This window comes from Procambarus clarkii, chromosome 19 (genome assembly GCF_040958095.1).
Source record: "Procambarus clarkii isolate CNS0578487 chromosome 19, FALCON_Pclarkii_2.0, whole genome shotgun sequence".
Taxonomy (NCBI): domain Eukaryota; kingdom Metazoa; phylum Arthropoda; class Malacostraca; order Decapoda; family Cambaridae; genus Procambarus; species Procambarus clarkii.
In genome coordinates, this window is record NC_091168.1 from 11037686 (window position 1) to 11065184 (window position 27499).

Sequence of the window (27499 nt, forward strand, 5' to 3'; positions counted from 1 at the left end):
GATCCAAAACCTCGCACAGAGTGAGCACCGCGCCGACCAGACGAAGGCGCATTCGAAGGCAAAGCCGAACCCGAAACTGGCACTAGTGGCCTACCACGACGAGTGGAACCCCGAGCCCTGGCACAACCTCTCCGGGAAGGCCCCTATCTCCGAGACCACTGGAGAACCAACAAGTCAGACATAGGACGGCAACTGGCTGAAGCAGCCTGAATATACTGCGCCACGGCCGAAGGAGCAAAAAGCAAAGGACAAAACGGCGAAGACATCCTAAGAGCCAGGGCCCAGGCCAATTTTAAGGAGGAGGCAAGCACCGCCTGCCGTCACGTGAGCCGGGAAGCGTAGAACAGGGAAACCGCATCCCGCAAGATCGGCGCAAACAGCTTCAACAAAGCAGACGACCCGCACACCGCCGAGCCGAAGGCACCAAACCTCGGAACGGCCCTAAGCGCCCCCACATCCTCCCCAAACCAGTTCAAAGACAGCTCGAGGAGGTAAAAGAAGCGCAAAGTCGAAACCAAGAGGCCCTGGGGACGCAAGTCCTCTGCCACCTGCACAGCCGACAGGAAAGGAACCAGCATATGGAGTTGCTGAACGCCAACATCCCGGTGAAGGACAGGGGCAAACAAGCACTCATAGAGGTGCTCAAGGTCACCCCCCCAAGAAAACTTGAACCACCGTCGAAACTTTGCGCCACTCAAGCGTGCGGGAACGACAGAAAGAATGCCAAGTCTCTAACGCAAAAATAGGACAGTCCGCCAGCCAGGACGATTCTGGAACTTCATAACGGACCCTAAAAGAGAAAGAATTCCCGAACCTGAAAGACGACGGATCCATCACCGAGGCCTAATCCGGGTCACGCAGGAGGTAAGAAGCCAGGGCTGCCCGCACTGCAGACGGCTGGATGCGGGAAGTCAAAAACCTCTGGAAGGATGAAACTGACGCACCCGAGGGAACATGGAACCAAACCCAGGGAGGGGCAGACACCAAATCCAACTCATACGCAGAGGGGGAAAAAGAGAACCCCACTCCCTGTAACAATAAGCACCGCTCCGAGGGTAGAAAAACCCGGGCGAGGTCCAGCAGGGCCCAAGGCCCCCAAGTCAGCCCCTCCCCATCCCCAAGATCCCTCTCCTCGGGACCAAGTTATCCCCCAGAGTACCAGCCCCTAAAAAAAAGCCGGCGCAGCCAAGTAAGACGAACAGAAGTGGGTCCACTAGTCAGTCCCAGAGGCTTCAGCAGGGAGATCGGAGTCAAATGCCTCTGTCGCCACACCAGAAGGGGCATCCCCCCGAGACCACCAGAGATTCAAGACCATCTAAATCCTGCCCCGACCCCGAAACCCTCAGACACTTCGGGGCGGGAAGCAGGGCGGGAGGGTGGGGCGGGGACCAAAATGCACCACAGCAGGGGAAAGACGAGGGGGTGCGGATTGAACCAAGGTCGAAGCGACCCCCACCCCCAAGTCCGAGTCTCTATAAGCAAAATGGGGCAGCCTTGAGGCATCCGGGTGAGCAACCAACCTAGCGCGTTGCAATAACTTAAAACGAGCATGCAACGCCTGCGCCGCCTGTACCCGCAAAACATCATCTTGAGATTGGGTAAATTGAGTCACGAGCAAGTAACAGAACTCTCAGGACACGGGGTCGAAGGTGTCACTAACCCAACAGATAGCGTGATGGAGGCAAAAACTGTGCGGGTCACCCTGAGTCAAGGGGATCGAGCAGCCCTCAAACTCACACGAAGCGAGAGGGGGACTCCGGGGACACACCCATCGGACCCATGTGTCCCCTAGGGGTTTCCCAGGGACCTGAGCGCTGAACGGAAACTCACGCCCAGGTAATCCCAGGCAGGGTACTGCTAACCAGCACTTAAATCTACCAAACAACTGTCTGGAAAAACAAAAACAAAACCCCACAGGAGGACAACGTACTCCAAGGAACAGAGCCAGCCGCTGTGAGTGGTGAAAACAAGCTGCGTAGTACCCTGCACCCCACCAGTAAAAACTGCCTCTTACCTTAAGGTAAACCAGGAAGACAAAACCCCCCAGCACCCAAAAGAGGATCCGAAAACCGAGCAGTAATACTGCCTAGCATCGGCAGGCGGTGCTGGGTTCCTCCGTGGAATCTGCTTGGGCTCTGGCTTTTAGCTTGTCGTCGCCTTTTTGTCCTCTTCTGTTTGAGAAATCGGCCGTGGTGCAGTTTATCAAGGCTGCGTCGTCGGCTTGTCATCCGATGTCAGACTTGTTGGTTTTCCAGGAGTCCCGTGGTGGGTCTTCCCGTAAGTGTCGTGCCAGGGCTCAGGGTTCCTCTCGTCGTGCTAGGCCACTGGTGTCTTGTTTGGGTTCAGCTCCTTCTTCGGACTCGCCCTCATCTGGTTGGCACGGTGTTCGCTCTGCATGGGGTTCTGGGTCTCGTCAGGGGCGCCGGTCCTTTCGTGGTTTGCCCCATCGACCGGGCGATGGGGATGGGGGGGGGGGGCTTGCTCTGTTTGCTCACGCCTGGTCCCACAATTCGTGGGCGTTTAGGGTCGTGTCTGTCGGCTTGCGGTGGCGTTGGGTGCCCCCTCCCCTTTCGGGGGGTCGGGGCTGGCAGGACAGGTTTCTTCCCCTGCACTCTGTCAGGTCATCTTGGAGTGGGATTGCTTGGGCCTCGTCGAAACGGCGTCGTCCCTTAGATGGGTTTCCCGTCTGTTTCCAGTCCCGAAACGGGACTGCGCGGACCTGCAGTTCATTCTGGACTTGTCCCATCTGAACCCTTGGGTTCATTGGCCCTCCTTTCGGATGACTATGCTGTCTCAGGTTCGGCTCCTCTTAGAACCGAACGCTTGGATGGTGACCCTGGACCTCTGGGATGCTTATTGGCATGTCCCGATTCATCCGAGGTTCCTGGACTGGCTCAGTTTTGTTGTGGGGCGTCTAAGTTACCGCTTTCGTTGTCTCCTGTTCAGGTTGAACCTGGCACCTCGTGTGTTCACACGCCTTATGCGGGTCGTGGTGGCCCGTTTGTGTCTCTTAGGTGTACGGGTGTTGGCCTACCTCGACGACTAGCTGGTTTGGGCTCCCAGCCGGTCAGCTTGCTTACTAGCCAGGGATTTGGTTCTTTCCCAGCTCGCTGGGTTTGGGTTCTTGGTGAAAGGGAGGAAGTCCCATCTGATCCCCTCTCAGGTTCCGGCTTGGCTGGGTCACGTTTGGAACTTTCAAACTGCTTCCTTGTCTCTCCCTCCGGAGTCTCTCCCTCCGGAGTCTCTCCAGCAGCTGCGGTCCCGCCTTCGCCTGTTTCTGGTGGGCCCTCGAGTCACCCGGCGGTTGCTCGAGGGGCTGTGCAGGAGCCTGAACTTTGTGATGTTAGTCTACTCGCTGGGTCGGGTTTGGCTTCACTGGCTGTTCAGGTTCCTTCGGGGTCGTCCCTTCTGCCTCCGCGTGATCGCTGGGTTCGACCCCCAGAGGCCTTGCGGCAGCTGCTGCATCACCGGCTTCCTCTTCGGGTTTTTCGGGGTTCAGTGCCTTGGCGCCTACCCGAGCCCTCGCTCGATGTGTACACAGATGGTAGGGTTTTCCCGCGGCTCCGCCTCTTCCAGCAGATCGGGCCAGTACGTCACATGGCTGGATCGATCTTCTCCTCGAGTCTTCACGTATGGGTTTTTTACTTGAGTCTATCATCATCTCTATGGTGATCAGGTGGCCTCCTTGTTGGTGTCTCACCTGAGGGGTTTCTTCTCGGCGGCTGTATGAAGTTTCCTGGCAGGTCCTTCTGTTTCTTTTTGCATCTTTGTCGTTTTAGTTCGCTGTCTGTTAGGGTGGTCTTGTTGTTTCTCTCTTGGTTGTTTCAGGACCATCATCTTATGCCTAACACTGTCGTCTCGTATCATGCGGCGCTGGCGGAGCTGCTTCTGTTTGCTTTCGGTATCTATGTTACGTCTGCGCCATTTTGCTGTCTCGTGCTTTGTTTCACCTCCGGCCTGCTCAAGCCCCGCCTGAGCCGTCCTAGTCTTTGGACAGAGTGCTCGCTTACCTTTCATCTCGTCCTTTTGTTGTGGCCTCCTTCGGTCCAAGATTGTTTCTCCAAGGCTCTTTTCTTGTTGGCATTAGCCTCTGGGGGTCGGATCAGGGAGCTTCATGCTCTCCTTTGGCGCAGTGTCGTTTCTGCTCTTTCGGACGTGGCGATTGTTTTGTTCGCCTGCAGCCGTCTCCTTTTCTGGCGAAGAATGAGACTGCTGAGTTCCAGAAGGGTCCGTGGGTGGTTGATGCTTGGTTGGTACGGCCAGGGGTGCATCATGCTTTGTGTCCGGTTGTGTCGCTTCACCGTTATTTGCGCGCCATGGTTTCTGTGCCTGGGGATGTGCTTTGGGTTGATCCGGTTTCCATTCTTCCCTGTTCACGGGTTCGGGTCTCCCAGGTCATCCACAGGGTTATCAAATTCAGCCAGCCTGTGGTCAATCTCCATGCCCATGACGTCCGTAAGTTCGCGGCTCTTGCTGCTGTCTTTGGGAACATGTCTTGGTCTGATATTCGGGCCCGGGGTTTTTGGCGATCGAACAAGATCCTGGCTTCTCGTTACCTCGTGAATGTCTCTGGGCCCCGTCGGGCCTGTGTTGATTTGGGTCGGCGGTTGCAGCCAGTTGTCTCGACTTTGAGTTGAGGAGTGAGCGACGACCGCATCCCGGGTAAGTCCCTTTTTTTCCATCTGTGGGTTGTTAGCTCCGGGGAGCCAACGGGGCTCCCCCCAGAAAACCAGCGTAGAATGTAATGAAACGCCATTTTCTGGGTAAGTCCCGGAGGCTCCCCGGCATCCCTCTCTCCCCCTTCGGTCGGTGGTTTTTCGTGTTTTTGACATCCAGCCTCAGAACTGAGGTGTGGGAATCCGGCATGAAGGGTCTGGGGCTCCCCCTTCCCCCTCCTGGGAAGGGGGCAGCAGCGCAGACAGTGGTGCGGCGACGTGTGACGTCATACTAGTTTGCTCGTTTTTCTGTTGGGGAGTTCAATCCACTAGTTCGGCTTTTGGTAGCAATTTTAACCAGAATAGGGGTTTGTTTTGGGGCGCTTACCTTTCTGGGTGCCTGATCCGGTCGATGGCAGACATAGAATGCTTCCAACCAAATGGGGGTTTCTTTAAGCCATTGCTCCCCTTGCCTCTCTGAGGGGGCCCGGTTCTGGCCGTGGTCCCCCCCCCCGGTAGGCCTAAGAACTCCATACACATGACTGATGTCAAAGTCTGACATTAGCATATCAGCCTGGAATAGCTCCAGGGAGCCTCCGGGACTCGCCCAGAAAATGGCGTTTCATTACATTCAACGCTGGTTTTTTGGAGTGCAGTTCCTTGCTCAGAGGGATTGTTGTTAATAATGGTATGTTTTTCTATCCACTGTTCCAGTACAAACTTAATATCCCCTCCCTTTGTGACTTCATTTTTAGGTCCTTTCTGGGGGGGAGCCCCTATGGCTCCCCAGAGCTATCTGGGCTGATATGAATGTATTAGACCCTGGCATCAGTCAAGGTGAATGGAGTTCTTAAGCCTACCTGGAACTACGAGTGAGAACCTGGCCCCTTCAAAGAGGCATGAGGAGCAATGGGCCTATAGAAACACCCATGTGGTTGGAAGCATTCTATGTCTGCCATCGACCGGGTCAGGCACCCAGAAAGGTAAACGCCCCAAAACAAACCCCTATTCTGGTTAAAATATTGCTACTGTAAGCCGAACTAGTGGACAGAACTCCCCAAATGAAAATGAGCAAATGAGCATAACGTTGCTGATGTGGGGGTCTGGGGCACCCCGGGAGCCCCAGATCCCCATGCCAGCTATCCACCCTGTAAATACTGTCCTGGGGACTTGGGGCCATCTTCCACAAGTTATCTTGAGGGCTACCTGTGCAAGGTCTTTTGCTGCTTGGTGATTGGCCGCCTTTGGAGTCAGCTGGGGTGTTTCATTCACCCCTGTTTGCCTCTAGGTAGGGGATAGTATTCGTCACTGGTTGGGGCACTGGGTACCGTGCATCTAGTTATCACCTCTCATACCTGTCAACTCTTTTCTGCCTGGATACGTTGTCCTTTTGCAGGGTTTTTCTTTTCTTTTTGTTTTCTTGCCTGGTGGGGATTTTGTTTCTGCCTCCGTCATGCTGCCTGTTGGGTCAGTGACACCTTCGACCTGGAGTCCTGTGAGTTTTGTTGCTTGTTTGCGACTCAGTTCACCCAGTGCAACTATGACACTGTTCAGGTGTAGGCAGCGCAGGTGTTGCATGCTCGTTTTAGGTTGCTGCAGTGCACTAGGTTGGTTGCTGACCCGGGAGCCCCGAGGCTGCCCAGTTTTAGTTATAGGGACTCAGACTTGGGTGTGTTAGTCACCTCGACTTTGGTTCAGTTCGGGCCCCCTAGTCCTTGCCCTGCCGTGGTTCGTTCAGGCCCTCCCCACCCCCTCCCCTGCTTCCGGCTCCAAAGTGTTTGAGGGTTTCAGAGTCAGGGTAGAGTTTAGTTGGTGTTGAGACTCGGGCGGTCTCGGGGAATGCCCCTTCCGGGGTGGCAACAGAGGCATTTGAGCCGGTTCCTCTTGCTGAAGCCTCTGGGTCTGACCAGTGGGCCCCTCCCCCCCTTCCTTCCTGCTTTTCCAGCTGCTTCTGCCTTTCCTTTTGACGCCGGAGCTTTGGGGGACGGTTTGGCTCACGGGTCGTGCTGTGGAGGTTCCCGAGATTGGGGAGGGGTTGACTTGGGGGCCTTGGGCCCCGTTGGATCCCGCTTGGGTTTTTTAACCCTTGCGGTTACAGTGATTGGGGTTTTCCCCTCCCCCCCTCCACGTACGAGTTGGATTCGGTGTCAGCCCTTCCCCGAGTTTGTTTCTATGTCCTTTTGGGTCCGTCGGTCCCATCCTTCCAGAGGTTTTCGGCTTCCCGCATCCCACTTCATGAGGTGTGGGACTCCATTGCGGCTTACCTCCTGTGCGACCCGGATTACGCCTCCTTAATGAATCCGTCTTCATTCAGGTTTGGGATCTTAGTTTTTTTATTGGATTCATTATGAGGTTCCGGAGTCGTCCTGGATAGCTAACAGTCCTGTGTTTTCATTGGAGGCTTGGTACACGTTCTGTTGGTCCCGCACGCCTGAGTGGTGTCAGGCTCTGACGGTGGTCCAGGTTTACCTGGAGGGGTGAGTTTGAGCACCTCAGTGCATGCTTGTTTACCCCTGCCCTTCCTCAGGATGTTGACATCCTGGGGTTTCACGTGCAGGTTCCCACCCTTTCGGCTGCACTGGTTGCTGAGGACTTGTGCGCTCGTAGCCTGTTCTTTTCCCCCCCCTCCCCTGTAGTTGTCCTTGGATTGGCTTGAGGAGGATGTTGAGGCGCTTGGGCCCATTCCTGGGTCTGGTGCCTTGGTCTCGGCAATGCATGCGTAATTTGTCCTGCTGATACTGTTCGCGCCGATCCTGTGGGATGCGGTGTCTCTGTTTTTCGCTTCTTGTCTCGTATGTCGGCAGGCAGTGCTCTGACCTCCTTGGAATCTGCTTGGGCCCCCTGACTCTTAGGTTTTCGTTGCCTTATTGTTCCTTGGTGTTTGCGGATTCTGCAGTTGGGCAGTGTCTGCAGGCAGCTTCTTCTAGTTGCCGTTTCATGTCAGACTTTGTTGGTTTTCCAGGGGGTGGGAAGGGGGATTGGTGGTATTCCCAGAAGGGTCGTGCCAGGGCCCTGGGTTCCTCCCGTCGTGGTAGGCAGGTGGTGCCAGTTTTAGAGCCAGCGCCGCCTTCAGACTCAACTTCGTCTGGTCGGTGCAGTGATCGCTCTGCTTGTACGTCGGGTTTTCACAAGGAGCGTCGGCCCTTTTGCGATTTGTCCCATTGATGGGGCAATGGGGGAAAGGGGAGACTCGTGCTGTGCGCTCATGCCTGGTCTCATTTTTGGGCTTTTCAGGTCGTTTCCGACGGCCTGTGGTGGCATTAGGTGGCCCCCCCTCCTCCTCCTTCGGGGGGGGTTCAGGGCTTACAGGGCAGGCCTATTTTCCTGCGCTCTGTCAGGTCATTTCGGAGTTGGTGCGCTTGGGCGTGGTCAAAACAACGACGTCCCTCAGATGGGTTTCCTGTCTGTTTCCAGTCCCGTGTGTGTGGACCTAAGGTTCATTCTGGACTTGTCCTGCCTGAACCCCTGGGTCTATTACCCTTCTTTCCAGATTACTATTCTATTCGAGGTCTGGCTTCTCTTGGAGCCAGGCACTTCGATGGTGTCCCTGGACCTCCGGGACGCATATTGGCACATCCTGATTCATCCAGGGTTCAGGAACTGGCTCGATTTGTTGTGGGGCATCTCGGTTACCACTTTTGTTGCCTTTCATTCGACATGAATCTGGCACCTCGCATGTTCACACGCCTTACCCGGGTCATGGTGGCCCATTTGCATCTCTTAGGCGTTTGGGTTCTGGCCTACCTCGATGACTGGTTGGTGTGGGCTCCCAGCCAGTCTGCTTGTCTGCTCGCCAGGGATTTGGTTCTTTCCCAGCTCACTGGGTTTGGGTTCTTGTTGAACTGGAGGAAGTTCCATTTGGTTCCCTCTCAGGTACAGTCTTGGCTGGACCTTGTGTGGGACTCTCTGACCGCTTCCTTGTCTCTCCCTCGGCTGCAGTCCTGCCTTCGCCTGTTTCTGGGGGCTCCCATGTCACCCGACTGTTGCTTGAGGGTTTGTGCAGAAGCCGGAACTTTTGCCGTGATGGTCTAACCGCTGGGTCAGCTTGGCTTCGTCGGCTGTTTCAGTTCCTACGCGGACGTCCTTCCGCCTCTCTCATGGTCGCTGGGTTCGGGCTTTGGGTGCCTTGCATCGGCTGCTGCGTCGCCGGCTTCCTCTTCAGGTTTTCAGGGCTCAGTGTCTTGGCACCTACCCGACCCCTCTCTCAGTGTGTTAACGGACGTGTCATCTCTTGGCTGGGACTTTGTGACCAGTGCTCACCAGGTCAGGCCAGGGGCAGTGGGGTCCATCCTTCCGTCGGGTACACAGCATAGTGCGTGAGTTTGCTGCAAGGTGGGAGTCGCTTCAGAGGGTTCGGGTTGCTCACGGATCAACGATCTGGCTCCATTTGGACTGCTCCCCGGTGGTTCATTGCCTGAACCAAGGGGGGTTCGATGCAGTCCTTGGCTCTTTGGGGCGGGTCGCATCGGGTGACTTGTCTGCTGAGTTTTCGGGGTTTGACTTCCCTGGTCGTACACTTTCAGGGTGTGTCCAACATCCTGGTGGATGGCCTGTCTCAGTTCATTCCGCTGTCCTCGGAATGGTCGGTTGATGCCGACTCATTCAGTTGGCTCTGCCGGATGAATGTGCTCCCGGAGGTGGACCTCTTCATGTTGGTGTTGTTGAGGCGTCTCCCATTGTATGTGGCACCCTTTCCCGACTGCAAGGCCATCGGGGTCAATGCCTTGTGACAGGACTGGTCAAGGTGGAGTTACATGTATTTCTTCTTCCCTGGTTCAGCTGTTGCTCCATATCCTAACTTGCTTGGAGACTTATCTAGGGAGAGTAGTCCTTTTGGCTCCTTGGTGGCTGGCTCAGCCTTGGTTTCAGGTGCTGCTTGCTTCGTGTCCGAACCCGGGGTTCTTCCCGCAGCTCTTCCTCTTTCAGCAGATTGAACCAGTCTGTTACAAGGCGGGTTCAATCTTTTCCTCGAGTCTTCACATATGGTCTTCTTGACTCGAGTCTATCACCCCTTGTGTGATGAGCAGGTGGCTTCATTGTTGATGTCCCACCTTTGTCTCGGCGGCACCTTTGTTTCGTGTGCTTCGTCTCGGTGGCACCTTTGTTTCATGTGCTTCGTCTCGGCGGCAGTGTGAAGTTTCCTGGACGTCCTTCCATTATTTCTTGTTTCTTCCCCAGTTTACTTCGGTCTCTGTTCGGGTTGTCTTGTCCTGTCTCTCGTGGCTGTTTCAGGACCGTCATCTTACGCTGAATACTGTCGCCTTGTATTGTGCGGCTGCTGGCGGAGCCTCTGCAGCTTGCATTAAGCATTGATGTTACTTCTGCCCCATTCCGCAAGCTGTCTCAGGCGTTGTTTCATTTCCGGCCTGTTAATGCACCGCCTGAGTTGTACTGGTCTTTGGATTGGGTGCTTTCTTTTCTCTTTTCTTCTTGGTTTGTGGTGGCCCCATTGGTTCAGGATTGTTTGGCAAAGGCTCTTTTCTTGTTGGCATTGGTCTCTGGGGGTCTGCAGCTCATTTGCAGTCATCTGCTTCTTTTCTGGTGAAGAATGAGACTGCTGCTTTCCAGAGGGGTCCCTTGGGTTGTTGATGCTTGGTTGGTCAGGCCGGGGGGTGCATCATGTTTTGTGTCCGGTTGCGGCTCTCCGCCATTACCTGCGCACCACGGCCTCGGTGATCAGGGACGCGCTTTGTGTTAACCCAGTTATCTTTTTTCTCTGTTCCAGGGATGGGGTCTCACAGGTCATCTGCAGGGTTATTTGGTCCACCCAGCTTGTGGTCTATCCTCGTGCCCACGACGTTCATATGTTTGCTGCGCTGGCTGCCGTCTGCGGTAACATGTCTTGGGCTGACATTTGGGCACGGGGTTTTTGGAGGTCGAACAGGGTCCTGGCCGCTCGCTACCTTGTTAACAGTTCCAGGGCCTAGTTGGGCCTGCTTCGCATTAGGTCGGTGGTTGCAGCCAGTTGTCTCGACTTCGAGTTGAGGAGCGAGGGCTGACCGTATCCCGGGCAAGTCCTCTCTTGTTTTTGTCTTTGGGTAAGTAGCTCCAGGGAGTCATAGTTCTCCCCCAGAAAACCAGCATTGAATGTAATGAAACGGCATTTTCTGGGTGAGACCCGGAGGTTCTCTGGCAAACCTCCCTCCCTCTGGTCAACTTTTTTTTCGCAGTTTTGACATCCAGCCTCAGAACTGCAGGGTGGATAGTCGGCACAAGGGTCTGGGGCTTCTCCTTCCTCCTCCCGGGGAGGGGGGTTGTGCAGATAGTGGAGTGGCGACGTGGTGATTTCATGCTTGTTTACATTTCGGTTGTTTTGTCCACTAGTTCAGCTTTCAGTAACAATAGTTTAACCAGAATAGGGGTTTGTTTTGGAATGCTTACCTTTCTGGGTGCCTGACCCGGTTGATTGCAGACATAGAATGCTTTCAACCACACGAGGGTTTCTATACGCCATCGCCCCTCATGCCTCTGAGGGGGGGGGGCTAGGTTCTGGCTCATGGTCCCCGGTAGGCCTAAGATCTCCATTCACTTTGACTGATGCCAGGGTCTAATGCATTCATGTCAGCCCAGATAGCTACCAGATAGCCTCTGGGTCTCACCAAGAAAATGGCGTTTCATTACATTCAATGCTGGGTTTTTTGTCCGTTGTTGTTTTTGGATGCCACTGTGACTATCTGTGAGGAACCCCTTCGGCTTCCTGGAGGTATCAGGCTAATGTGTGATATATTAGACCGGGGCATTAGTCTAAGGAGTTCGACCTACCGGGGACCACTAGCCAGAACCTGGCCCTCCCTGAGAGAGGGGAATAGCTCACACGCCACCAGTAGAGTGTCCTTGCCACAAGGCGCACAAACTGAGAGAAAATCTGGAGCCAGAGGCATATGACTTGCCAATATTACATCAGCCAAGAACTGACGGTTGGATCACCGGCGAGAGGGTCTGGGGCTCCCCCTTCCCCCTCCCAGGGAGGGGGGTGGATGGGTTGCTCAAACAGCGGCGTGACAACGAGATGATGTCATGCTCATTTGATAATTTTTATTAGAGAGTTCTCTCCACTCGTTTGGCTTTCGGTGGCAATATTTACAGTATTTACACCAGAATAGGGGTTTGTTTTGGAGTGCCTACCTTTCTGGGTGCCAGACACGGTTGATGGCAGATATAGAATGCTCCCAATCACTGAGGATTTCTATAGGCCATTGCTCCTCATGCCTCTCTGAGAGGGCCAGGTTCTGGCTCCTGGTCCCCGGTAGGCAAGAACTCCATATACTTTGACTGATGCCAGAAAGTTAATAGATACACATCAGCCTGGAGAGCTCTAGGGAGCCAACAGGGGTCCCCCCCAGAAACGGGTAACACAGGTAAATTGCAGGTGTAACTGGACTGTGGTACAAAAATTTATTAATGGATGTTACTGGAATGAAATTTGGCTAACTCGAATATTCAGCTAATTCCAATTGGGGTGAGTTCCATATGATATGGATTACTCTGCACAGACAGTACTTCTATTTTACACTTACTTCCTCACCGTCTTCTTTCATATACATTTATTATAGAAGTTACAGTATTTAATTTATGCAGTCATAATTCTACATTCATATTCTAAAGGTAAAGGTTTAGCACACACAAGTTAATTATGACTTGGTTACAAAAGATTTTTTCTAAATAACTTTTCTTAACATTGAACATAATAGCGTACAAGAAAATGTTCAAATATGAAGGTCAAGATGGAAACATAATAAATTAAAGCAAAATCTACACCTCAAGCATATAAGCCACTTCAATAAATATATAGTACAGTATTTAAAGTATCTCACACTTGAACATGGGCAAATTTTTAAGTACAAAGTTTAATTCTACTTAAAATGATTTACCTTGAAGTCAGGAAATTTTATAACATCTTTAAGGAAAATTTTGGCAGGACAATCAACTTTCTTCGATACATGACCACAAGACTCCTCTTCTTTCACTAGCACATTCTAAGAGATAAACAAACATATTGTTAGAGTCACATCAACAATGGTTGTCAATGGCTCAATGCATAAATCAAATTAAATGTTTACATATATATTGTTACACTAATCTCCTGCTTAAGCAGAAGATCCTGCCTGTTCCCTTTACTGTCTATTCACCAACGTATCTGCATGCTCCAACATAAGGAATCAACATCAACAATACAGTGCTCAGATGCCTCAGTGTCTAGACAGACACCCTACTCCCCCTCCACTCTATAGTACCCAAGACACCTGGCACCTGCAGAGACCCAGCGCCACTCACCCAGCCTAATTGGTTGTTTATTTACTGGCCGATGGTTACCCACGACATCAGCGCCGTCTATGGTGGCCTGGCCCCCATATATGAGGAGCTCCCCAACGTCCAGTCCTCAGAATATACTTCGTGCTCCCAAGCAGTAACACATAATGTCGCCTCCCCAGGAAACAGTAGATGCGTACAGCTTTTGTATATTGTATTAATTGCACCTCTCTGCTTAACATAATAACTCGCCTGTGTTTATATTTCTTTTACATACTATATCGTGTTTTTGCCAAGTGGATAAGGGGCTTTGTTTTAGTTGTTATTAACACTTTCGCGCTCTCGGCGAAGGTCACTCAGCCAACTGTATGTGCGAGCGGCGTTTTTATCGCTTAAGCGTAAAAACAAAAATGTGTATACTCTTTTTACTCTTCTGACCTTAGTTCTCATGCTACGTATTTCATTTTGGTACCAACGTGTTCGCAATAAAATTCTCTAGAAGAACATTAGTAAAAAAAAGTCACGAAAGCTATAGAGATACCAGCACGAAATAAATAACTACGAAGATGAGTCGCCGTGAGCGCCCAACAGCAACAAAATGTTTTTACTCTTGGGATTATTATCACCTCTACAATTGTCCTACAGCCTTAATTTTGGTATCAATGGACTCCCAATGAAATTCCCAACACGGTGATATGAATATACAGTGGTACCTCGGAATGCGATTGTCCCTGTATGCGAGGTTTTCGGAAGGCGAGCAGTATTTACTCCAAAAATTTGTCTCAGAAGGCGAGGGTTACTTCGGGACGCGAGTTTGTTGATACGCGTACAGGCCGACCTAGCGCGTGGTGGTTCGGCGATCGTCGCCCCTCCGCCCCTCAGTTTACCATTGTCTCGCGCTCAGTGACTACCCCCACATCAATTCTTCTCGCGGATTTTCAGTGTTTTGTTGGATTTTTGGTGATTTGTCTATACAATTTGTTATTATATATCTCACCATGGGTCCCAAGAAAGCCAGTGGTAAGGATAAAGGCCAGAAAGCTCATGTGAGGATGACAATAGAGGAGAAACAAGAGATCATTCGGAAGCATGAGAACGGTACACGTGTTGTTGAACTTTGTAGGCAGTACAACAAAGCCACATCAACAATATGCACTATACTTAAGAAGAAAAATAAGATTATGGGTGCTAAAGTGGCAAAAGGAGTAAGAACATTAACGGCACAAAGACCACAAATACTTGAAGAAGTGGAAAAGTTGTTATTAATTTGGATACACGACAAGGAGTTGAGGGGTGATAGTGTTTCGGAGGCCATTATTTGTGAGAAAGCCAGGGTGTTGCACGAAGACCTTCTAAAGAATACCCCTGCAACGAGTGATGCAGATAAGAAAGAGTTTAAGGCAAGCAGGGGCTGGTTTGAAAAATTTAGAAAGAGAAGTGGTATCCATAGTGTTACAAGGCATGGGGTTATGTGATGTGATTATGGAAGGGGACTCCCCTTCCAAACAGTAACTCCTCTCCTCCTCCCCCCTCCTCACCATCTTCCATACGCCTACAGCACTCGACAGCAGGGTAAGTAATAACTGGAACACAGTTTTGTAGGTTTATTTAGATGAATTAGGTAAATTAGGTATAAAAATTTAGTTTGATGTGGGGGTTTTGGGGTAGTCAGGAACCGATTAATTCATTTCCCTTTATTTCTTATGGGGAAATTAACTTCGGAAGGCGAGGCGTCTCCAGGAACGGATTAAACTCGTATTCTGAGGTATGCCTGTATGTGGCTATTAGAGAAAACAGAAATTTCATGGCAAACATGTTTATACTATCCCCAAGTCGATCGGATAGAATTAGATTTTAGAGAAATATTTGCTCAAATGACACTTGAGCGCGGTGTTTGGGTGCATTCAAGATAAAAAAGTGTGTCACGTTCAAGCGACATATACCTGCGAAAGTGATAACACTTTCACAAAGTGTTATCACAAAGTGATAAATTAATTAAACATTTTCACACACCGGGTTGTCACTGCTTTATCAGAGCAGCTTTTCCATGAACGTGTTCACCTTTTCAACCATTCCCAACACTTCCCTGATCTCAGTGGAAGAGGCAACATCTTCCCTTACCTCCTCATTCCCTTACTAATGATGTAAATTGTTGATGAGGACCTGCCATACTCCCTTGTGAGATCAGTCACACAGACACCACACTCATGCTTTGCTATAATTTCCTTCTTCAAATCCACAGTAATTGTGTCTTTCTTCCTCTTGAAAACACTATCTTTAGCAAGCAGCTTCTTTGGCGACATCGTGCGTTACAAATTGTAGTCACAAAACCACTAAAAACACAAAGAAAAGCGCAAATAAATCCAAAGGGATGCTTGTCGTGTACGATACAACAACAACACTGGCGTCGGAGGCATCCAAGAATTTGCGAGAACCCGCGAGACGCTAGGAAGCACCATGTGGTTTTGCTCGTTAATAGAGGTAAAGCTCGTCAATAGAGTCAAATTTGCTGCGAGTGGCTCGCTCGTTACTGGAAATGCTCGTTAATAGAGCCGCTCGTTAATCGAGGTTCCACTGTATATATATATATTGTGACGATAATCTCTTTCAAGAGAGATTGAGCCTGCTCTTCCCTACATAATTACGTCAAAATACAAGATACTATATACAAGATACGTTCACCAAGTATCACCAAGTAAGTAATTATCAAAAGAAGGCACCAAACCGGGAAGGCTATGTAGCACCATCAAATACGCAAAATAATCAGAGGGCGCTAAATATCACCAAGGATGCCAATACGAGAACAAAAACGCATAAGGCGAACGATATCAAAAGTATCCGAGTCACCAAGAATTCTATCGAGGGACAGGTGACCGCGAGGGGCGGTCGGAAAGCAAGACACACGCTCGTCCTGGAAGTCAGGACATTCAAGAAGGACATGCACGACCGTAAGAGGGACAATGCAACTAGGACAATAAGGGGCAGGGCGGCGCTCCATCAAGTGCAAGTATCACCAAACGTTTTGCCCAGAGAGCAAATCGTACCCAGCACACCTGGCCACCGCCGTAACCAGCTAACTGCTCATCCTCTGCCTGCCTGTTGCTGATTGGCTGGTGTCTCGTCGCCCCTGCCCTCCGCCACCACCACAAGTCGACGTCTGGGCTGCAGTGCGCCAGTCTCGTCAGAATATCTCAGTGCTCCATGCAGTTGACATCTCTCGCTGGTAGACTAAGCCTTGGCTTTCGTGTACTAAGGGAGGTGGCAGCTCAAAGCCAGTATTCCAGCACTCATATTTTATTTTGCTATCACTGTAACTTACTTGTCTTAGCGTAACTTTTCATTTGCCAGTGATTATTCATGTTATTTTGTTTGTTGACTTATCCTGCATATTTTATGAGATTGCCTTTATTCATGTCTTGTTTTTCTAGAGTAATTAAAATTTCATTGTTTATATACTTGTGTTTTGTGTGTCTTCCCATTACCTTACCACAGATGAAAGGACCAACTTTTCTCTTTTTTTTTATTATGTGACGAGGCCCTGCCCTTAGCTTTTGAAACAGCCGAACACCAACGCTTTACCGTCACATAACGTGGGGGCCTGTCCGGGAGCTTCACTCAGGTACTGGTGCCAAGTAGTAAATTTATGGTAAGCGTATTTGGCTTTGGTAACGTAGCTTTTCACTATTTTTCATATTCAATTTTATTTTCATATGGTGCTGTGTGTATTGTGCATTCCAAGAGTAGCATATGGTGAAGGTGAGACAACTTTGGATAACGTGGTGACTGTAGGCCTCAGTCATTCTCTTAATTGGTCATCTCTCCCTCCGTGTTATTACTCGTGTTTACCATCTTTTGTCCCTAGGATATTTCTCATATTTTCGGCAGATCATCATATTGGTACCCTGGTACTGTGGTCTGTCCCCGGGTCAAGTGCACCTAATCTTCTGCAATCTGACAATAGGAGGATAAAGAGGGCCATAGTTCCTCTCGCACGAACTTTAGTTGCTGAATTGGGACCTCAGCAGCAGTTCTCGTCACCAGTTGACACCTCGCACCCCTACACGTCGGTCAGAGATGATGATATTTACATTGGTAGGGAATTAGCCTTCTTTTTCAGAGCACAAAAGTTCGCTAATTCTGTAAGTATCATATTAATTTCAGTGGGAAAAACTTGCTTATGTCCTATAGACTCGGCAAGGTATGCCTACATTCTTGGACTACCAATTTTACTTTTGAGGCAATTAACTGTTTCATTTGTTTTAGAAACTCAGTTTCGCTTGTTTAGTAGGATTTTCTTGCCCTTATCCTCTTACATGAGTACCGGGTACAAGATTTCCTGCGACCTTGATTTATTAATCATTTGTCATCTTGAAATTAACATTAATTGTTAACGATTCCACAGGATAGGTACCAGTTGCCACGTTGTCCTGTTTCTGACATTCACCATATCACAACAGTATATTCGTTGTGCATTTATTTGCTAATTTCACCATGTTTCGCCTCCAAGCTTTCCGTGCAGATCCAGCAGGTGAAATAGGGACTTTAAGTCGTGCCAAGAGGACTGAATTACAAACTCTTGCACATGAGTATCAACTAGAAGTTCCCTACCAAGCCAACAAAAATGAAATACATAACCTGTTACTGGATCATCTCTTAGAGGAAGGTAAGATAGACTCTGAAACTCACGAAACTTACTTTATTGCAGATAAAACTGATTTGACAACGATGAAACTCAAACTAGAGCTGGCCAAGATCGAACGCGAGCAGCACAGAGAAGCCCTTGAGCAACAAAGGGAAGCAGCTGTCATACGAAAGGAAGAAAAAGAACGTGAAATCACCCTCAAGGAACGTGAAGCTGCCATAAGAAAGGAAGAACAAGAACGTGAAATCACCCTCAAGGAACGTGAAGCTGCCTTGAGGAAAGAAGAACAAGAACGTGAGGTTGCAATACTCCGTGAGCGAGAACGAGTACAGATTGAAACAAAACAACGCCAATTGGAGATGCAACACGAACATGACAAACAACAAGCAACCCTGACTATGGAATGTCGTCAACGAGAATTCGCGTTGGAAACTTCACACCTCGCTCAACGCCAGCAAGCTACCGCTAATCTTCCCGTCAGTTTCAATATATCACATGCAAGTAAGTTAATGCCACCATTCGTAGAAACAGAAGTTGATGTGTTTTTCACCACCTTTGAAACCCTTGCTAATCAACTTAGTTGGCCTGCCGACCAATAGGCAACCCTTCTCAGAGTACATCTTACAGGTAGAGCTGCAGTTACACTCAGTACTTTGGCGTCTGAGAATGACTACCAGACTCTGAAACAAGCAGTGTTGGACGCCTACCTTCTCTCCACCGAAAGTTATCGAAGGAAATTCCGTGACCACCTGAAGGCAAGTACCACTACCTTTCTCGAGTTTGCTAATACCAAAAGGAGATATTTTATGAAATGGCTGGAAGCAGCACATGTCTCTACCTTTGCAGAACTCGTCAACCTCATGCTAGTTGAAGAATTCTTGAGGCGTGTGCCACCTCCTGTCCATCTATATTTAGCAGATAAAGAAGAAACCGACTACCTAAAGTGTGCTAAGTCGGCTGACACTTACAGCCTCATCCACCGGCTGACACCAGAACCATCTTCCAGTAAGAAGTCGTGGTACAGTTACGAGAAAGTGAGTACCGATCAAGCTGGCTCGCAATTGTACTGTAAGTATTGTAGACTCTATGGACATACCATAGATAAATGTGGTAAGTCTCAATACAAAGGAAACACCGAAACGCCAAAACCCAAACAGACTCCTCCTAAGTCCGGTAAGCCTGTGATGAATGTTGGTGTTCATGTTAATGATCTTTCTCTTTTCAGTAAACACCTGTATACTGGAACTGTCTCTGCCAACGGTTCAAATCCGGAGGGACGTTTCAAACTGAAGATCTTGAGGGACACAGCGGCTCTTCAATCAATTATTTTGAAGTCGGCTGTGCCCAACATCGCCTACACCGGAGAAACTGTCTTTATCACTGACCTCACTGCTACCACTCCTTATCCTCTCGCCAGAGTCCACCTGGATTGTCCCTTCGTGACAGGAGAAGTCCAAGTCGCCATCAGGGAAAAGCCTTTTCCCATGCCTGGAGTGCAACTTCTCCTGGGCAACGACTTGGCAGAAGACCTGCAACCGACCAACTTGATCGTCATGGACAAACCCCAGGTGTGTACCTCTGTGATGGATAATCCCATTTTTGAGTATGTTCCAGCAAAGGTTCAAGAGAGTGATGAAGTTTCTCCTCCGGTTTTAGTGACCACCCGTGCACAAGCTGCACGACCACAGCCAGCTGACTCTACTGCTACCGCTGTCCCTCAAGACCCTCAGAAACTACCCCCGAATCTGACCAAGTTGGAGTTCCGTAAGTTACAGAGGGAAGATCTTACCTTGACACCATTGTTTTTCCAGGCTGAGACTCAACCTGACAGTATTCCTGGGTTCTTCCTAGAGAACGAGTTGCTCTACCGCAGATATAGACCCAGTAAACTGAAGGAGGAGGACGATTGGGCCAACGTCGAACAACTAGTGATTCCTGCCAGCCTGCGGCCCACTATTCTACACCTGGCCCACGGAGCACTCTCCCACTACGGATTTAACAAGACTTACCATGGAATCCGTCAAGACTACTACTGGCCAGGTATGGTAAATAGCGTCAAACAGTACGTCAAACAGTGTCATACATGTCAGATGGCAGGTAAACCGAACATCTCTATTCCCAGAGCACCATTGACTCCCATACAGGTGCCTGCGGAACCTTTCCACAGACTTATTATAGACTGTGTTGGTCCTTTACCTCGGACCAGTTCAGGTAACGCCTATATCTTAACCATCCTGTGTCCTACCACCAGATTCCCCATAGCAGTTCCAGTAAAGAACATTACGGCTGCTACGGTTGTGAAACACTTATTGAAGATCTTCACCCAGTACGGATTTCCAAGGGAGGTTCAGAGCGACTGTGGCACCAACTTCACCAGTGATCTCTTCAAGAGGACACTGGAAGAGTTCAACATCAAACAGATATTGTCCAGTCCCTATCATCCTGCTTCACAGGGTTCTCTTGAGCTTAGTCATCAAACTATTAAAGCACTCCTGAAGAAGTTTTGTAATGAAACCTCTAAGGATTGGGATAAGCAAATTGACCTAATAATGTGTATCTATAGAAGTCTTCCCAATGAGTCCCTAGGAGTATCTCCTTATGAGATGCTCTACGGACGTAAGTACCGTACTCACCTCAAGGCTTTCAAAGACTCTCTATGTGATGCCACCTTCAGTGAGCATCAGAATGTGCCCCAGTTTCTTCAAAACCTACAACACATTCTAGAGAGGGTCCGCAGTTTTGCCCAAGATAATCTATTGAAAGCACAGGAGAGGATGAAGACTCATTACGACCAGACCAGCAAAGTAAGGAAATTTAAACCGGGAGACTTCGTACTTGCTTATTTCCCTATCCCAGGTTCTCCTTTACAAAACAGGTTTTCAGGACCCTACCACATCAAGGAGTGCAGAAACAACCATAACTACGTTCTAGAGACTCCAGATAGGCGGCGGAAGACCCAGTTGTGCCACGTCAACCTCCTGAAGCTATATAACGGTACTCCTCCCACTGTCATGATTAATTACTCGTCATTTAAAGAGCCATACATCCACAGTGAGACCTTCCCTGCTTCTCCTCCCGAAAGCACTGACAAGGAGTCAGCGCTTTCTAATTCAGAAATCCTAACTGATCTTCCCAACTATTTTCAGGACAATCATAGTGCACCTCTCATCAAGATTTTCAAAGAACATCAAGAGTTGTTCCGAGATGATCCCCAAGAGTGTAATGTTACCCAGCACGACATCCAACTGCTCCCTGACACCCGGCCGATTCGTCAACCCTTCTACCGAATCAGCCCTAGCAAGAAGGAAGTCATGCGTGCTGAGGTGCAGTACCTCTTGGATCATGGACTGGCTACACCTTGTGAGTCCCGCTGGGCCTCACCCTGTATCTTGGTGCCAAAACCCCAAGGTAAGGTAGCAACACCACTAATCATTTTAACCCGTCCCAAGCAACGGTATAATTGGACCATGCAGCAAACCGTTGCTTTTGAACAACTCAAATTCCTCCTCTGTTCTAATCTCATTCTCGCCTCGCCAGATATCACCAAGCCTTTCGTCCTTCATGTCGACGCCAGTGGTACCGGCATCGGTGGTGTCCTGATGCAGCAACAAGGCGAGGAGGTTCTACCTGTCAGTTACTACAGCTACAAGTTGAAACCCCCACCAGAGGAACTACAGCACTATTGAAAAGGAGCTACTCTCCATCGTCCTGAATCTCCAGCACTTTGCTCCATACCTACAAGGTGCCAGGTCTACCACCATCTTCTCAGACCACAATCCTCTCCGCTTCTTACATCAAGCCCAATTCACTAACCAGCGTCTTCTACGATGGGCTTTATATCTGCAAGATTTCAACCTGGAGATCCGCTATATCAAGGGTTCTGACAACATCATAGCCGACGCCCTCTCCAGAGTCTATGAAGTAGAAGCAACTCCAACTATTACTCCACCACATGAAGACGTAACTTCTTCCAGAACCGCAGGCTTCGGGGGAGAATTGTGACGATAATCTCTTTCAAGAGAGATTGAGCCTGCTCTTCCCTACATAATTACGTCAAAATACAAGATACTATATACAAGATACGTTCACCAAGTATCGCCAAACGTTTTGCCCAGAGAGCAAATCGTACCCAGCACACCTGGCCACCGCCATAACCAGCTAACTGCTCATCCTCTGCCTGCCTGTTGCTGATTGGCTGGTGTCTCGTTGCCCCTGCCCTCCGCTACCACCACAAGTCGACGTCTGGGCTGCAGTGCGCCAGTCTCGTCAGAATATCTCAGTGCTCCATGCAGTTGACATCTCTCGCTGGTAGACTAAGCCTTGGCTTTCGTGTACTAAGGGAGGTGGCAGCTCGAAGCCAGTATTCCAGCACTCATGTTTTATTTTGCTATCACTGTAACTTACTTGTCTTAGCGTAACTTTTCATTTGCCAGTGATTATTCATGTTATTTTGTTTGTTGACGTATCCTGCATATTTTATGAGATTGCCTTTATTCATGTCTTGTTTTTCTAGAGTAATTAAAATTTCATTGTTTATATACTTGTGTTTTGTGTGTCTTCCCATTACCTTACCACAGACGAAAGGACCAACTTTTCTCTTTTTTTTTTATTATGTGACGAGGCCCTGCCCTTAGCTTTTGAAACAGCCGAACACCAACGCTTTACCGTCACATAACATGGGGGCCTGTCCGGGAGCTTCACTCAGGTACTGGTGCCAAGTAGTAAATTTATGGTAAGTGTATTTGGCTTTGGTAACGTAGCTTTTCACTATTTTTCATATTCAATTTTATTTTCATATGGTGCTGTGTGTATTGTGCATTCCAAGAGTAGCATATGGTGAAGGTGAGACAACTTTGGATAACGTGGTGACTGTAGGCCTCAGTCATTCTCTTAATTGGTCATCTCTCCCTCCGTGTTATTACTCGTGTTTACCATCTTTTAGTCCCTAGGATATTTCTCATATTTTCGGCAGATCATCATATTGGTACCCTGGTACTGTGGTCTGTCCCCGGGTCAAGTGCACCTAATCTTCTGCAATCTGACAGTAGGAGGATAAAGAGGGCCATAGTTCCTCTCGCACGAACTTTAGTTGCTGAATTGGGACCTCAGCAGACGAAAGGACCAACTTTTCTCTTTTTTTTTTTATTATGTGACGAGGCCCTGCCCCTAGCTTTTGAAACAGCCGAACACCAATGCTTTACCGTCAAAATATATATATATATATATATATATATATATATATATATATATATATATATATATATATATATATATATATATATATATGCAGAAAATCCACAGAGAAATGGAAAAGAGAGATGAACGTTTCGGCCGATCTGGGCCTTTGTCAACACCGGACTGAAAGAAATCACAAAGGAAGAGTGGAGGCAGACACTAGATCCTCACCACCATCTCCTTGGGAAAGAATTAACCAGAAAAAGGTATAGATTAGATAAAAAGGTATAGAATTAGGGTTCGGACACCGAGCAAGCAGCGTCTTAAACCAAGGCTGGGTTGGCCACCAGGAGCCAGGACAACTCTTCCCTGGTAAGTCTCCAAGCGAGTCAGGACCTGGAGCAACAGCTGAACTGGGGGAAAGAGGTACAGGTAACCCCACCTCGCCCAATCCTGCCTGAAGGCATCAACCCCAACGACCTCGCAGTCGGGGAAGGGCACCCCATATACTGGGAGACCCCTCGACTACGCGGATGCAAAGAGATCCACTTCTAGAGGCCCAAACATCCAGCAGAAGCAGAGTCGCCAGAGGAAGAGACAAGGAAGCGGTCCGAATGTCCCACACAAGACTGAACCTGAGAGGGAACCAGATGAGACTTCCGCCAGTTCACCAAGAACCCAAACTCGGCAAGCTAGGAAAGAACCAAATCCCTGGAGAGCAGACACGTGGACTGACTGGGAACCTAAACCAACCAGTCGTCGAGGTAGGCCAGAACCCAAACACCTAACAGACCTAGCTACAACCCGGGTCCACCACGACCCGGGTAAGGCGCATGAAAACGTGAGGTGCCAGACTCAAACAGAAAGGAAGGCAACGAAAGCAGTAACCCTGACACCCTACAACAAAATCGTGCCAGTCCCTGAACCTCGGATGAATAGGGAAGTGCCAATATGCATTCTTCAGGTCCCAGGATACCATCCAAGCATCCGGCTCCAACAGAAGGTGACCTGGGACAGAGTAGTCATCCTAAAGGAGGGGCTGTCTGAACCCACGGGTTCAGACAGGACAAGTCCAGAATGAACCGGAGGTCCGCGCAGTCCCGTTTCGGGACCGGAAACAGGTGGGAACTCACCTGAGATGACTCGACAGAGCACAGGAGAAGAGGCATGCCCCGCCAGCCCCGAATCCCCTGAAGGAGGAGGAGGAGCCACCCAAAGCCACCACAGGCCACACGAAACGATCTGAAAGGTCCACAAATCGTGGGCCCAGGCACGAGCAAACAGAGCGAGCCTCCTCCTCCATTGCCCTGTCAATGAGACGAACCACGAAAGGAGCCGACGCACTGAACGAGAACCTAAGCGGTGCACAGGGCGATCCCCGCACCAACCAGAAACAGACGGTACCGAAGGCTGCGCCTGCCTCAAATCTGGCACCACTGGCCTACCACAATGGGAAGAACCCCGAACCCTGGAACAACCCTTTTGGGAAGGCCCCCCATGAGTCCCCCGGAGGACTAACAAGACCAACATAGGACGGCAACTAGCCGAAGCTGCCTGCAGATACTGCACATTCGCAGACTCTGCAAACAGCAATGGACAAAAAGGTGAAAACAACCTAAGAGCCAGGGCCCAAGCAGATCCCAAGGAAGAAGTGAACACTGCCTGCTGACACGCGAGTCGAGAAGCAAAATGCCACGAAACCGCATCTCGCAGGAGAGGCGCGAACAGCATCAACAATACAGACTATGCATGCACCACCAAGGGCAACGCACCAGATCCAGAGGCGGCTCCAAGCTCCTCCACATCCAACTCGAGCCAATCTGAGGACAGCTCGAGGAGGGAGACGAAATGCAAGGCCGAAGCCAGCAGGCCATGTGTATGCAAATCTTCTGCGACCACAGCAGCCGAAAGGAAGGAACCTGCACATAAAGCTGCATCACACCAACATCCCACGGAAGGGCAGGGGCGAACAAACATGCATTGAGATACTCAAATTCGCCCCCCCAGGAAAACCTGCAATGCTGTCTGAGCTTCCCTCCACTCAAGCACGTGGGACCAACAGAACGTATACCAAGCTTCCAACAAGAAGAGCGGGCAGTCTGCTAACCAGGACAACTCCGGAACTTCCTAACAAACCCAGTACGGATACGAAAAATGACCGAGGAGCCCATGGGATCACGGAACCGAACCCAGGGAGGGGTAGACGCCAAATCCAATTCTTACAAGGAGGGAGCAAAGGAGGTAGGACTTGTAACACCAATCCCCACTCCAAGGGTACAAAAACCCAAGCGGGGGTCCAACAACGGGGTTCAAGGCCCCTAGTCAACACCCTCCTCCTGCCCCGGGAACCTCACCTCGAGGACCTGGGGCCGAGCCGTTCTCCAAACCCCCCGCCTCTATGGCAGGAGCAGCCGAAAAAGCAGGAACGAAAAGGGCCCACTGGTCAGGCCCAGAAGCTCCGGCTGGAGGAATAGGCTCGAATGTCTCCGCTCCAGAAGGAGAATTCCTCGAGTCCGCCCGAGTCTCAACACCAACTAAACCTTACCCCGACTCCGAAACCCTCAGACATTTCGGAGCCAAAAGCAAGGGTTGGGGGTGAGTTTGGGGACTGGATGAATCATGGAAGAGGAAGGACAAGAGGAGCGGACAGAACCAAAGTCGAAGCGACTCCCACCTCCCAAGTCCGGGTCCCTATAACCAAAACAGGACAGTCTCGGGGCATCCAGGGAAGCAACAAACCTATCGAGCTGCAGCACCCTAAACTTAGCATGCAACACCTCTACTGCTTGCACCCTCATATCATGTTCAGTAGCTTGGGTGAAGTGAAGCCCATACAAAGAACAAATGTCGCACGACTTCGGGTCAAAAGAATCACCGACCCGACAGGCAGCATGGTAGAGGCACAACCGGTGATTGTCACCCTGAGACAAGGGGACAGAACAACCATCAACCTCGCATGAAGTGAGAGGGAACACAAGGGTCATATCCATTGGACCACGGAGCCCCGACGGGGTTTCCCTGGGCCCTTAGCCTTGGTATCACACTAAGGGAAGCCAAGGCAGGGTACTGCAAACCGGTGCCCCAAAAAAACAAGCAAACTTCTAAAGCTGAACCCCCGGGAAGTGTCCACTCATGGGGGGGCCTAGCAGCGGGGTACCACCAAGAACACATATATGTATATAGAAAGACCCCCAATTATAGAATGGGGGTAACCAACCAAAGGCAGACCCCCACCAGGCAGGAAAACAAAAACAAAAGAAAAACCCCGCAAGAAGACAACGTACCCAGGCGGAATAGAGCCAGCCACCATAATAGGTGATAACTAGCTGTGCTAGTTATCACCCTGCGCCCCTACTAGTGACGAAAACTACCTGCTACCCAGAGGGGGACAAGGGCAACAAAACCCCCAGCTGACTCCAAGGGCAGCCAAGTATCATGCAGTAAAAGACACAGCAGAGGTAGGTCCCCAAGGTGAGTAATGGAAGGTGGCCCCAAGCCCCAAGGGCAGTACTTACCTAGCACCTAGGGAAGGAAACCCTAGGCGCATGCAGCTCGAGTACCGTAGAATATTACTCCGGGCTCACACACCACCTATAGAGACAGACCATGCCACAAGGCACAGAAACGAAACCAAAGCAGGAGCCAGAGGCACATGACCTGCCAGTATCACAGCAGCGAAGAACGCCAATTGGATCACTGGCGCCAGGGTCTGGGGCTCTCCTTTCCCTTTCCCAAGGAGGGAAGGAGGGTTGGGTTGCGCAGACAGCGGCACAGCAACGTGATGACGTCATGCTCGTTTGCTAATTTTTGCTTGGGGAGTTCTGTCCACTCGTTCGGCTTTCAGTAGCAATATTTTCACCAGAATGGGGGTTTGTTTTAGGGCGCCTACCTTTCTGGGAACCAGACCCGGTCAATGGCAGACATAGAATACTCCCAACCACACAAGGGATTTCTATAGGCCATTGCTCCTTGTGTCACTATGAGGGGGGCCAAGTTCTGGCTCGTGGTCCCCTGGTAGGCTAGAGCTCCATGCACTTTGACTGATTCCAGAAAGCTAATAGATACATATCAGCCTGGATAGCTCCGGGGAGCCGACGGGACTCTCCCCAGAAAACGAAGAAATATCATAACATTATTAACTTATTAGTGATGTAATACAAATATTTTCCTACCATGATCAACCATCACCCACAAGCCAACAATCACCCTTTCCCCATTCCATCATCCACTTGCAGAGGTGCCGGAGCAGTGCTCCGGCGAGCTCCTGCAGCACTGCACCACTGCTGCCGCCTCCCGGGTAAGTCCCCTCCTTTTACTTATCTTTGGGTAGTTAGCTTCAGGGAGCCAACAGGGTTTCTCACAGAAAACCAGTCTTGAATGTAATGAAACATCATTTTCTGGGTTAGCGCCGAAGACTCCCAGACACCCTCCCTCCCTCTGGTCGGTGGCTTTCATCGTTGAAGAACTGGAGTGGTGGGCTGCCGTCTCCCCCTTACCCACTTAGCTGGTGTGTTAGTTCCATGAAGTATTACTTGTTGGGTTTTTTCTAGCGGGAGTTACAGTATTTTGATCTTTTCAAATGTAGATTGCACAAGTTAACCAGACAGTGGTCTGTTTTGATTCGCCTACCTTTTTGGGCCCTTTCCTGGTCGATGGCAATTATGACATGGTACTTTAAATGTAAAGTGCTCATAGGCAATTGTTACCTGCACCTTTCTGAGGGGACCAGTTTCTGGCTTGTGGTCCCTGGTGGACATAAGGACTTCCATGACTCACC

The 27499-nt window shown here is 50.0% G+C and overlaps 1 protein-coding gene across 1 annotated transcript in view; it reads right to left on the reverse strand.

Moving 5' to 3' along the window:
* Nucleotides 1-27499, reverse strand: part of LOC123757639 (uncharacterized) — a 285082-nt gene that overhangs the window by 204401 nt on the left and 53182 nt on the right. Inside the window, 1 exon segment of the mRNA XM_045741479.2 lies at nt 12527-12631. Within this exon segment, the coding sequence (XP_045597435.1) occupies nt 12527-12631 (105 nt within the window).